Genomic DNA, 13,134 nt, shown 5'->3' on the forward strand with positions numbered 1-13,134 from the left:
TAACAATAATAAATAAATAAAACTAAAACTGAATAAATAAAAATCAATGCAATATCAGATATGTAAACTGTGAAGGATTCTATCTGTGGATGTTTTTGTCAAATTTGTCTAATTTGGATTTTAATGAGAATATAATAAAACATTTACTTTCAAATAAGTGAAACTGTTACTTGTAAATTTATACATTTTAACAGCACAACTGGCAGATCAATCATTTTTTTTACTATTTCTTGCATTATCATGAAAGAAACCTGTTTCTTCAATGAATTGGATAGAACATGATTTTTATTACAACTAAAACAACATAGGAAATATTTATATCTTGTTTATCCTTAATGAAAGTTACAAGAATTTTACTCTTACCATTGGAAATTTTATTTCAAATTCAGTATACAGCTAAAACAGTATGGGTTATGTTTATATCCTGTTTATCCTTTGTAAAAGTTATAAGAATTTCACTCTTAACACAAGAAATGTTATTTCAAATTCTTAAAGAAATCTTTATTATTTTATAAATGGCAATATCTTATGGATTCCATTTTGCATTACAATAATAAAAAATTAAATCATACTTTACCAACAATGGTACTGCATTGCGAAGGGAAAAACGTACTTGCACATTTACTGTACTTTCCATTCATGAATTATCATGCCTATTCAACAGATTTAACATGCTGTAAAGAAGAGATCTAAAAAAACTGTACTTAGGAAATACACAAAAATGTGTGTGGGGGGGGGAGTGTTAAGATGCCACAGAAAATCTATCTAAACAGAACTTAAAAGAAGACATCTAGAATTTTACATGACTGCAGTAAAGATATAAACATTTCTTGGAATGTTATGACTAGTGACAAAAGCTGATATCCATTAATAATTAGTAACAAAAATTAGAATAAATACATACAATTTTAATGCAAATAAATACTTATTAAATTATGCCATGAAATTTAATATTTATAAAAAGCTTTAATTTGTAGATACCACAAACTATTCAATATTTAGGGATGCAGCATTTGCAAGAGTTAGGGTTCCAATAAAAATGGTAAGTACAGAGAAAATCTAAATATATCAAAGCATCAATATAATGCATGAAAATTACATATACAGATTTATACTCATGGAAAAAAATAACAGCTGAAAATATCTTTAATAATCAAATAATAATTTGGAAAATGTATCTTATTTCATAAAAAAAGAATATTAAAAAAATGAAATACTCTAGTGATATTCTCATGAAGGCAAATGCTAATTATCATATCTATTACATATTGCAAAAAGTTTTATAAATGTTTCCTGACATTTCTGTATGCATGTTTCATATTTAGCATAGTTTCTTGGAGTTTACATAAACTACATTTTGTCCATCAGAAATGAGTACATTAAATTATTAAAAAAATATGTGAGAAAAGCCATCCATTAAATTTACATGATTAAACTGTAAACATTTCATGAAGTTAGTTTCTTTATCTAAAGTATAATTCAGAGTGAACTGTTAATACTCCTATAAATGCAAGTTATGCTCCTGTACATGAACTGTTAAAGCTCCACTAAATGTTAATACTAAATCTTTAGCCACTTGGCCACTCATGGTCCTATTTAATTCTGCAATAATACCATAACTGAAATGGAACAAAAGGTCACCTGCAAATCAAAAATGGTACTATAAACTGGCATAAAAATTTTTGTGTAATCAGACAGCTTTGAAAATAAACTTTATTATAACTTCAGCATGAGAGAGAATTAGGGAGTACCCAAAGCTTAAATTAAATAGGCTTAAAGGATTAAGTCAACTTATCCCAAATTCTATAATTACATAAAGATTTTTATTCCTAACGAAAAAATTATGCTTGAAGGACCATGAGATAAAATTGTGTTTTTATATGTACTCAATAGTGAAATAACACTGCAGGAAATAATTCTGTAATGAGAAGAAAGGATTAAGAACATGAACCTAGTTTCACGGATCAAAAATCCCTTCTTTACAGTCGTGAGGTTGATCTGTTTTTGGTATAATGAGATAACATCTATAGAATTTTGCTAATTCCAATTGAAAAAGACCACAGTACAACTGTAGACTAAAACAATTATATGTATGAGGTGTGTGCCCCAGTTATAACTGCTTGGCCTTTGCTAAAAATTGGTGGATGTGATAAAATTTAAATGAAATTCTTTCAATCAAGAGAGAAAATGTTGGAAATGTCACTTAGTCACAATGGGCTATCAGAAAACTATGCAGATAATCAAAGGAATGTTTTTAGACCTTGTTAGAAATAAATCGGCAAAAACTTTATTTAATATCATAAAGGAAAACATTGCAGAAAGAAGCATTATCTATACTGATTGATGGAAAGCATATAAGTTGGATGAATTAATTGCAAGATGCCAGCTTTGAATAATTCACCGTCAACCATAAATATAGTTTTGTGGACCTCAAAAGTGGTTGTCGTAAACAAAGATTAGAGAACTTGTGAGGACAGTTCTAAATGGTATAATAAACACCACAACTACTCAATGGAGTGTAATAAAAAATTCAAACTAACCTTTCATCTAAATTAAAAAATATCCTTACAGAGTTAACTACTATTATACTTCTTTCCTTGCATTAGGATTACCACAATTATTTTTTTCATTCATTGGCATGAACAACAGTTTGGCAATTTGTTACGGTTCTGATAATGGAATTTATATCAAAATATGTACTTTTTGTTTTAATTATGTAATTATTATATCATGTAACATATGTATAACTTGATATATTAAAATTACTTCTTGTACATATTACTTCATGAAAACAGTCCTCTAGGCATATTAAACTCATAAATTAGGATTGCTAGCCAATATATCTTTAAATTTTATTGATACAATTCTAGAATTAAAGGAAAAAAATTACCAAAACTCAAACTTCTGAATATAAATATTGTGAACATAAAGACTACTCTTTGGTCTACATAAAGGGTTCTCAACTGGTGGTACGCAAGAGAAATGTAGGTGGTGGGAAAAGAAGCAATGTATTTTTAACTGTTAAATTCAAAAATTAACACTAGAAGAGCCGAATTTCAGACTAACCGAAAACTGCGATTGGGGGTCAATTTGACCCTCATAAGAAATGTAAGTAGAAACACAGTAAATGATTGTAATGATGCTGAAATGACCACATAAAAGAGTTTTTATTTATTTTTTATACTTTAGAATTTTTTTTCGTGCAATTAGTGCAAATTAGCACACAATATCTTTCAATGTAAGATTACAAAAACAAAATGTATGAAAAACAAACAAAAGATACAAATGCAAAAAATGGAAAGCAGAACATATGCAAAAAATTACAAAAAAAAAAAAAAAAAAAAAAAAAAAAAAAAGCATAAATTGGGAATAAACACACAATGTTTTCCAAAGTTTGTTATACATTACCGCAGGTGATACAATATAAATGCTTGACAGTGACAGCAACACATTTACCACAAATTGGTTTCTGGCATCTCTCAGAGCTGACAACAGTCTTGTTTTGTCCCTTGCAACTTTGAAATGCACATTTCTTTCGTTTAAGTGTCTGTATTTGAGCAATCGGAGGGCATCTGTTGCGTAGTGCACCAACTCGTAGTTCTTCCACGAGTGCAAGAATAAATTCTCGATGGGAAATAGAGGTGAATATAATCCAAGCATTGAGTGCAGCAATGTCAAGGATGTTGTAAAAAACATGTACAGGCCACCTGCGACTTCCACTACTTGTACTATTATTTCCTCAGCATCTGATCTGCAACATCAATGCCACATTTTGTACTGTTGTAATAAGTGACAGTCTTCGGTTTTTTCTTTATGCTGTCGTCAACAAACACGTTACTGTGCATCGTGCTCAGAATCACGACATTCTTTTTTACTCTTGCACCTATATATTGTGAGTGTTTTGTTTCCATTTTTCAATGCAAAAGATGAAGATCGTGCCGAAGAAGTGTCATGAGCAATAGGGGGTAATTCTCGCTTATTTAGATGCATCGTCCCGACAATTGTGGTTTTTTTCACAGAAAGTTCATCTGCAAGTTTCACAGAAATAAAAAAAAATGTCAGTTGTGACAATTTTTGTGACATTGAGTCCGGAGTTCAGATGTGGTTGCAGTAATTTGAGAACTACACTTTCCCCATGTTGTAAATTAGTTGGTCGTTCTTCATCCTTGCCCAGATAAGAATAACCATTCAAAACATATTTGGATTTTACATCAGTTGCTAGCCAGAATTTGATGCCAAACTTGTCCGGTTTATTCGCCATGTACTGGATAAATCTACATCTTGATTTACAGGGCAACAATTGTTCATCAACGGTTATTTTTGGTCCAGGATTATAGCATAAATAATAGTTTTCCATTAGCTTGTACCAGGTTTCAGAAGCGAGAACAAATTTGTTAGGGGCGAGACAATCAGCTATGGTGCTTTGGACATCGAATCTGAGATACCGCATTATTTCCCGGAACCGATTGCGTGACATTGTTTCTTAGAACACAGGTGGTCCCCAATTCTTGTTCCACAAATCATCTGCACAAAGTTTTGAATGGCATAGTGCTCCACAGGCATACAGAAGGGCAAAAAAGGCATCAAGTTCTTCCAGACGAACATGCCAGTTACTATCATCTCTAAGTTGGCATCGTGCCTCAGCAACTGTACATGATTGAATGCGTTTCACCATTGATTCACTCACCATCAAACGCCACGCTGAAGCAGGATTTGTTCTTATATTACGATGAGCAAATGACGTTCGTCCATTTGCAGTGGTTACAATATTTCGAGCTCGCATGCGACCTGAAGTGGAAGCGGTGCTGCTAAGGTTCATAGGGGTCCAGAGAATACCACTGGATGAGGTATACTTCTCATTACTGCTGCCAGCAACGTTGTTGCCTCGTCCTTGACCACGACCACGTCCACGTGAGCTTCCGGCTTCCCGCATAGGGATCACAGTTCCAGAATTGTGCTCAACATCACTATCACTGCTTTCAGAGAGCAACGTATTCTGTAAGTTCACATCAACGTTAAAATCTTCGTCACTGCTATCATCACCACTTATATCTGATTCCAATTATTCAAGGAGGGCAAGGAACTCTTGTGTACTCAATCCTCTTCCTCTCAGCATTGCAATGGAGAGAGAATATGCTCCGTTCTGGATTTTATTTTTCTCCCCTGAGTAATTGCAATAAGAGCTGCGTGTTTCCCAATGCGCAGAAAATGAAAACGTGGCATCGGGAATTCGAAAACGGACATTCGCTTAAAAATATGTCGTTCTTCTTATAAGGGTCAAAATGACTCCAGTTGGCTGTTTTAGGTATATCTGTGATTATTTATTTAAATAATTAACGTAGAAATATGAAAAATTGGCATAGTATACTTGGAAACATTTTAGAAAAAGTAAAAAAATATCAGCTTGGAAGCTCAGCTGTATGTTTAAAAAAAAAAGCAGAAAATTGGAAAAAAAGGTCAAAATGACCCCAACGGCGCTTATAGTGTTAAAACCCCAACATACTGATCGAGTTTTTTTCTCTAACAATCGTAAATTTATGATTTTTTATAACTTTTTAGCATTGCTTTTAATCCATAATTAATAATTATTTTAGCCAATACAGGTATGACATGCCTGTTCTTTTTTTTTATATATATTTTGTGGGTTAAGAAATTATTAATACAGTCAAAAGTTGTCAATCCAGACTCGTCGGGACTTCGGCGATTCCGGATTATAGATCATCAGTTTAAATCTCATAAGATGCCATGCAGAAATTCTAAAATTAAAAATATGAAACCATAATTTATGAAATAAAGAACAATTATGATCTAAAGGGTATCAAAATTTACAAAAAAAAAAAAAAAGCTTAATATTTATTTGTTTACTTTATTAAACATTTCTTTCGATGTAAGTTGTTTAAGTTGCTACGTTTTATGTGATAATACTTTCTCTTTAATTCTATAAACAGACATAATTTCTTGTTCAGTTACAAAGTTCCCCTGTTCAAGTCCCGTTAATTGCTGTGCCGAGAATACCGACTAACTTGTCAATCGAAATTTTTTCGTTTTCACTAACCTCTCTGTCACATTCTTCATGTCTTTATCCATTTTTTGCAGCAATTCCACTTTTTGTTTAGTGGACATTGAACCATACTTTCGTTTTGTAGATCCTTTGGAAGTTCCAGCATCGGAAATTCTATTTGACATAATCGAAAGTTCAAGTTTACTTTTATAAAATTGCTCTTACAGTCTGCAAAAAATAATAAGCGGGATCCAATTTGAAGATTAAGGAACAATGCAATCATTAACATTAACTGAAATAGATAATTAGATAATTTTAGCTTAGACCGTCCGTTATACATTAAACGCACAGGCAAAAACGTATTCTGCACTTGCGCATACGCATATGCGCAGTAGTCAAAGTCTTACGCGCATGCGTAAAACGCCTGTGCGCATGTGCCAACGCGGCGCATGCGCAGAAAGTTTTTAGCTTTGAGGTCCGGATTATAGATCATTCCGGATTATGGGTGTCCGAATTAACGACTTTTGACTGTATATAGCAAATTTTTTTTTCCCTTCTGAAATATTTACAGTTTTTTTTCCCCCTGAAGCTTTATATACTATTAAAGATTACTCTTAAACTGCTAAATTATGGTAAAATTTCTGTTTCATCAACTGTACTTAATAAGAAAGCAATCAATATGCTTATCAGACTAAAGCACAATACTTATACAAAATTATATATTTTTCAATACATGTCTGGTATTATTTATTAAATTTTCAACATCACAATATTTCCATCATTTCGAAAATATATACAATTCAAAAATTCTGCATCAAATATTTCAGATCACTAATTGAGAAATATTATTTGCAGTAGTCTAACAACTGTGATAGCTTCCTGTTTTTCATAATTTGTACTTCGACCTGCCACTAGAGGAACACAGACATTATGCAAGTTCCACTGCTACTAAGTCAGTGCAAAATCTTTTAAATATATCACAGAAACAACACCTAAAAAGAAATTATCCATTTATATATTCTTATTTATATTTATTTTCACAATTAAAGAGCATTTCACTGATGCATGCCATCTAAGAAACAAATAACTGACTAAAAGTGGTAGATCACATACTACCTCATAACCAAAAGATTCTTGCAATACTAATGGTTAATAAATATAACTATCTAAAGATAAATTTATTTTTAAAATATAAATTTTCTTTCTAAATTAAAAAACATCTATCAAAAACCGGATTTTTTTTCCCACAACCAAATTATTTATTAACCAGTATTCCTTTTTTTTTTTTTTTTTTTTTTTTAAATGATCAGGAAAACATTTCGGAATTACAAACAAAATTTATGATATTTCCTTATTAATATGGCCTTGTTTTTTAATCCAAGCTGGTATAAGGATCATCGACACTCATTTTTCTTTTCAATTACACTTTGTGATAGCCATATTGACACAATTGCTTTAAAACGGCATCAGAAGCATTTTCTCATTCCAAGTACTTTTACCTCAAGAACTTGGCAAGGAAGACTGGTAAAATGTATATTTACTGGTAGCCCTTGGCAAAAATTGGTGATTTTTGGCAGTGCATGGATACAGAGCTTGTGCAATTCTTTGACTTGAGTAGCGGCAAATTTTGCACCAAAAATCACTGCTACACAAAGCCAAAATAAGACAGACTCTGTATCCATGTACACATCAACCTATTTTCAATTAAAAACATCCCAGAATTGCACAAACTTGGCATGGGAAAAGCGCAGAATCACCCACTGTTTGGCACGTTTTTAAGAATTGCACATACTTGGTATACATGTACACATCAACCTATTTTCACTTATATATAAATATGTACATAATCTGTACAAACAGAATGGTGAGAAATCATCGAGGTAATTTTGTAAAACCAGGCTTACAAGAAATTGTGAATTGGGTAAAAAATTCAGGGAATAAAATAACTGATAGTGATGTTTCCAATGCACTATGAACAGGCTACTTAGACAAGAAGTATTCATTTAACGATAGCTATATCGCAAGACATGAGAGATTCGGACCAATGATTCAACAGGAAATGTATTTGGAAGAAAATCAGAATATAATTCAGAATTTTATTTATGACGATGTTCCAGAAGAAGATGACATGACTGTAATTGAATAAATTTAAATTTCTGTATTCCGTGTAAAATAAATATTAAATAAAAATATATAAATATACTTTCATTTTTGCCCTTCCCCAAAAATAAGCCCTAGCGCGTATTTTGGACCAAAAAAGAAAGTAAGACAGTGTCTTATTTTTGGAAAAAGACGGTACCAGTCAAATTATGCTCTTTTCCCCCTTTCTTTCCAAATCATAGAGAAACTTCAAATTAATCTTACCACATTCAGCCATTTTACTGTCTAAACCACAAAACAAGTAATATATTTAATAACCAACAAACAACACAAGCCCTTACAAATTTACAGCAATCATGCAACCGATTACAGCATAATAGGGTTTCCATAACATTCAAGTACTCAGGCTACCATAAATGAAACAATTTCGTGATAATATAAGGTTTACCCTTCTATCTACTCTAACCGGAAGACTCATAATGATGGTGATCTGCACTTCCTTTTTACTCCAGCACTTAGTAGAGCTTCATAGTCTTTCAACATATAGCATATGAGCAGCTGTTGTTGAATGAATAAAACAAAATTTATGGTGTACCATAAGATGTTTTTATCATGCTTTTGCCAGTTCCTATGTTTTATAGGCTACGCAACAGCTTAAATAAATCATCAATACCATTTGTACATCGCTTGACAATTTTTTACATGAATTTTGTTGTCTCTCTACTTGAAACTTAATTAAGAAATCACAAATTTCTTGGGATATCCAATATTGTGGAAGAACTCTGTTAGTTCCCCCTCCCTCTTATGAACAGACTTTTGTTTAGTTTGACAGGCCACCAGTTTGTTTATTTGTTTGGAGTAGATGTACTGAATAAACCTGTCTTATAAAATTGGTCTAATCAATTTTAGTCGGATATTCGTAAAAGCTGGCTTAATTGATATTGGTTCCTAAGCCCAACAGTAAATAAATCATTGCTCCATTATAAATTAATATTCTAAAACCATTGCAGCAGTTATTAATATGAAAAGGAAAAGCACAATGAACCAGTATGCTATTCCTTCACTTGCAACTTTTTCTAGTCTATCTCCGAATGCTTTTATCGAGCTGTAGTTTTATTTAACATTCATTTCTGGAGGTTCAAATATAAGGTCAAATATGTCGTGCTTGGAAGAAAGATAGGTACTCTTCAGTTATCGGGACGTGATTCAGAAATGTATGTATGTATGTATTCATGTATATGTACATATACACATATGTGTGTGCACACACACACATATATATATGCATATACATGCCTACACACATTTCTAAATCAGGTCTGATAACAGAAGAGTACTGAAATATATAACACCTTCTTTACTTCTGATCCTGATAGCAGAAGAGTATCGAAAGATATAACATCTTCCTAGCATTAAAAAAATACATTAACAGGTGGAATACTCGGAGCTCTACTCATGAGAAGATAACTATGAGAGATTGTGATATGGGAACATGAATGCAAAAAAAAAAAAAAAAAAAAAAAAAGAGAAAGTAAGATAATAAGTGGTTTGGAGCTCTTCTCACTATCAGCAAACTATAAATAATCATGGTTAGAGTTGCTGCCTATTTGATAATGATTTGTGTTGACAAATTACTGATAATCTAAGCACCATTTATAGAACGGGAAAATAATAGAGACATATTTTAGAAGTTTAGTCTTATTAAAATAGACTAATATATAAGATTTATAAAAAAAAGGCTGAAATCCATCAATAATGCAAATGTCAAGTTATCTTTTCTAATAGAAAAGAAAATTTAAATATTTTTTAATGAAAAACAATGCCTTTTTAAAGATTTATGAGTTCTTATAGACAAACTCAAAGTAAATTTGCCTTCTGCTTTGAAATTAATTATTTTATATTTTATTTTAATTAGTTAAACAACTCCATTAAATAAGTATGTGAAAAAACCCATTTTAATAAATAAATTATTTACCACTTTATAGATAATAACAAAAGTTATTTTTATTTAATACACATGTATAGTTTGTAAAACATATACTTCATAACATTTACAACAGAACAAGAACACTGAATATGAAATTATAAGCATGACAAAATAAACAATGAAGACCCATTAATAGATGAAATATATATCAAGTCTTTATCTAATTTCAAAATATTACAGCTAAAAAAAATCTCACTGTATTTGAATGAAAGGCCTACAGTTCAAGAGGAGTATTAGCCAGCTAGGTGGGAGTTACCACTAGTGTGTATTATTGATGTATGTTATGGACATATCTCTTAACAATTAAAAAAAGTCACCACTTCATGCCACTGTTGTTCAAGATGGCAAGCTAAGCTTTCTATGTTCTCAAATTACATATGTGCAGATCTGATGCAATTGGTACAGCACAATTTTTTAAAAAAGATTCAGCTTTAGAATTCTTTCTGTACAGCATTAGAAAATTATAAATGCATTTTTACATAAATAGAATGCTTCTCATTACAAAATGCTAACATCATTAGCACACATCTGAGAAAAATGTCAAGAGAATTAAAAATGCATTCATTCACAATCCATAGATATCAGCTCTGCATTTCCCATCACCAAGATTTTTTGTAAATTCATCTTAAATGAAGTAGAATGCTCCTTTCTTGAAAGAATGACGTAGCATCTTCTCAGTCAATGGTAAATATAAAAGTGTTATTATTAAAAAAGAAAAAAAAAAAAAAAAAAAAAATTAAAACACAGTCTGCTAGTTACCGTCCTTAGTCATAAATATATCGAAACATTTACGCACACTTTTGAAAAATGAAAACACATTAACAACTTAATTGCTTTATTTTGAATATTTATGTAATTTATATTAGGATTGTCATTTGTCATTAAAATAACCAACTGCGGAAAATCAAAATCTGCTTACTTAAATTGACCAAATCCTTTTCGAATTAAACAAACTATTAAAAAAAGGAATAATTTTATATAAAATATGTGGTTCTTTTAACTTTAGATATGTGTCAATAAGTTATTCATAAAAATAAATAACATTTTATCATATCAGAAATCTAACACACTCTAGCCACAGGTAAGGCTCTTACCCACAGGTATTGCAAATGTAAACAAAATTCTCTTTACGACTGGTCGGAATGCGCAGAAATCACGAAAGTGTCTCTGCGCAACTAGTCGTACGTTTAGCATTTTTGCCATGTTTGAGCTAGCCGTCCGACGTCGTACGGGTAGACACAGCCTTTCCAAACCCTACCCCACTTTTCGAATTTTTGAAGTCACGGAAATATCGACTAGTTTCACCTGGACGGTTATTCTACGCTATGAGAGTCGACAGCAAGTTGTGGGCCGCCAGATGTCGCTGCTAGTAAAAAACAGGTCTGCCCGACATCCTATATTCTCTGAGTACGGAAGTTGTCGAAAGCGCGTGAAAAAATGTTGCCGCGTCGTCAATCAGGGTACTCCAGTTGACGTACTAAGTAGACAATGGCTTTATATGTGTTTTCGCCGCTGATTTTTTCATATTTAAACGAAGAATACGGTCGTAGATCTCTGAATCGGTGGCGAATTTATAGAAAATATGTTGATGCTTTTGCTCTGCCAAAAGATGTTTTCATTGCGTATTTCAGATTGCCAAAATTTATAGTTATTTTAATTTGGGATGAACTGAGAGAGTATTTGGAGCCACATTCAGAAAACAAGAACGCAAGTTCTACTAAAAGAAAGGTTATACTATTCCTGAAATTATAGATATAAATTGTAATTGTACAGTCGGTCACAAAAGTATTCGAACACCGGTACCCTATCAGAAAATGACAAGATGGCGTTTTTTTTTCTCTTTCTCTCTGTGTGTCGTGTTATTCCATCCTAGGTTTTCTTAGGTCATCCTAGGTCATCCTAGGTTCCTTCTCCCCCCCCCCATCTTGGAAAAAACTGGAAAAAATTGGTTACGATCTCTTTTTGAATGGGGAGATGCCATTTTGAGAAAAAGCTGACGACCCTATCTTGGAGAATGAACATGACCGCTCTACACACCCTTTTACTCTCTCTCTCTCTCTCTTTTTGAATTGGGAAGCCATTTTGGGAAAAAGCAGACGACCCTATCTTGGAGAATGAAAATGAACGCCTCTCCCTCTCTCTTTGAAATGGGAAGCCATTTTGGGACCCTCTATTCTTGGGGAGGGAGAAAACTGAAGTCTGCATTTCGCTGTCTCTGAATGCGGAAAGCCCTTTTGGGAAAAGCGGACCCTCTTCTTCTGATCTTGGAGAACTGGAAATGAACGCTCTACACGATCTCTCTTTGAATTCAGAAGGTATTTTGGGACCTTCTAATGTTGGAAAACTGAAATGAACGCTCTACACCTTCTCTCTCTCTCTTTCTCTGAAATGGGTAACCATTTGAAAACTCCCTAACTTTGGAAAAAAACAGAAATGAACGCTTTACACTATCTCTCTTTGAAAATGGGGGGTGTCATTTTGAGACCTCCCTCCCCTAAACTTGGAAAAAGAATCTGAACTGAACGCTCTACACTTTTTCTCTTTGGACATGGGTAGCCCTTTGGGGACCCTCTCCTCTTGGTAGGAAAAAAAAAGAACTGAAGTGAAGGCTCTACACAATCTCTCTTGGAATGGGATCCATATTTCGGGAAACGTGGATCACCTCATGCTGGAAAACTGAAGTGAACCACCAAGATTGGACTCTATATAATATTTTTTTTTTAAATTGACATCATGACCCTCCTCCCATTTGTTATTAAAAAAATTGTTTTTTTTTTTGTTTTGGTTTTTATCCCATTTCCGATGTGATTTCAGAAATGCAATTCCATAACAGTTCAATTTCATTCGAGGTTAAATGATCTAAACAGTCTTTGACCCACCCATCCGTATGATTATTTTCTTCTCCTTCCTGTTGCACCAAATTTTGTATGTCCATATAATCATTCCATACGGGAAGGGCTGGATCCTCACAAGGCTGTCTTGAAACACTTGGAGTCTCTTTGGGATGAGTGGAGGGATCTAGGATGTCTGGACCCGGCTGCGATTC

General features: G+C 32.7%; 1 protein-coding gene across 1 annotated transcript; it reads right to left on the reverse strand.

Annotated features, from left to right (window-relative positions):
• Positions 1-284: 284 nt before the first annotated feature.
• LOC118201579 (uncharacterized) lies at positions 285-11,176 on the reverse strand. Its single transcript, XM_085811836.1, has 2 exons — positions 11,008-11,176; positions 285-6,993 (listed from the first exon to the last, which is right to left on the reverse strand). Exon 2 carries the CDS (start codon positions 4,931-4,933, stop codon positions 4,484-4,486), a length of 450 nt encoding a protein of 149 aa, XP_085667962.1. The 5' UTR covers positions 4,934-6,993; positions 11,008-11,176; the 3' UTR covers positions 285-4,483.
• Positions 11,177-13,134: the final 1,958 nt, after the last annotated feature.

This window comes from Stegodyphus dumicola, chromosome 2, assembly GCF_044657685.1.
Source record: "Stegodyphus dumicola isolate Sdum_Otavi_A_Nest chromosome 2, ASM4465768v1".
Classification (NCBI taxonomy): domain Eukaryota; kingdom Metazoa; phylum Arthropoda; class Arachnida; order Araneae; family Eresidae; genus Stegodyphus; species Stegodyphus dumicola.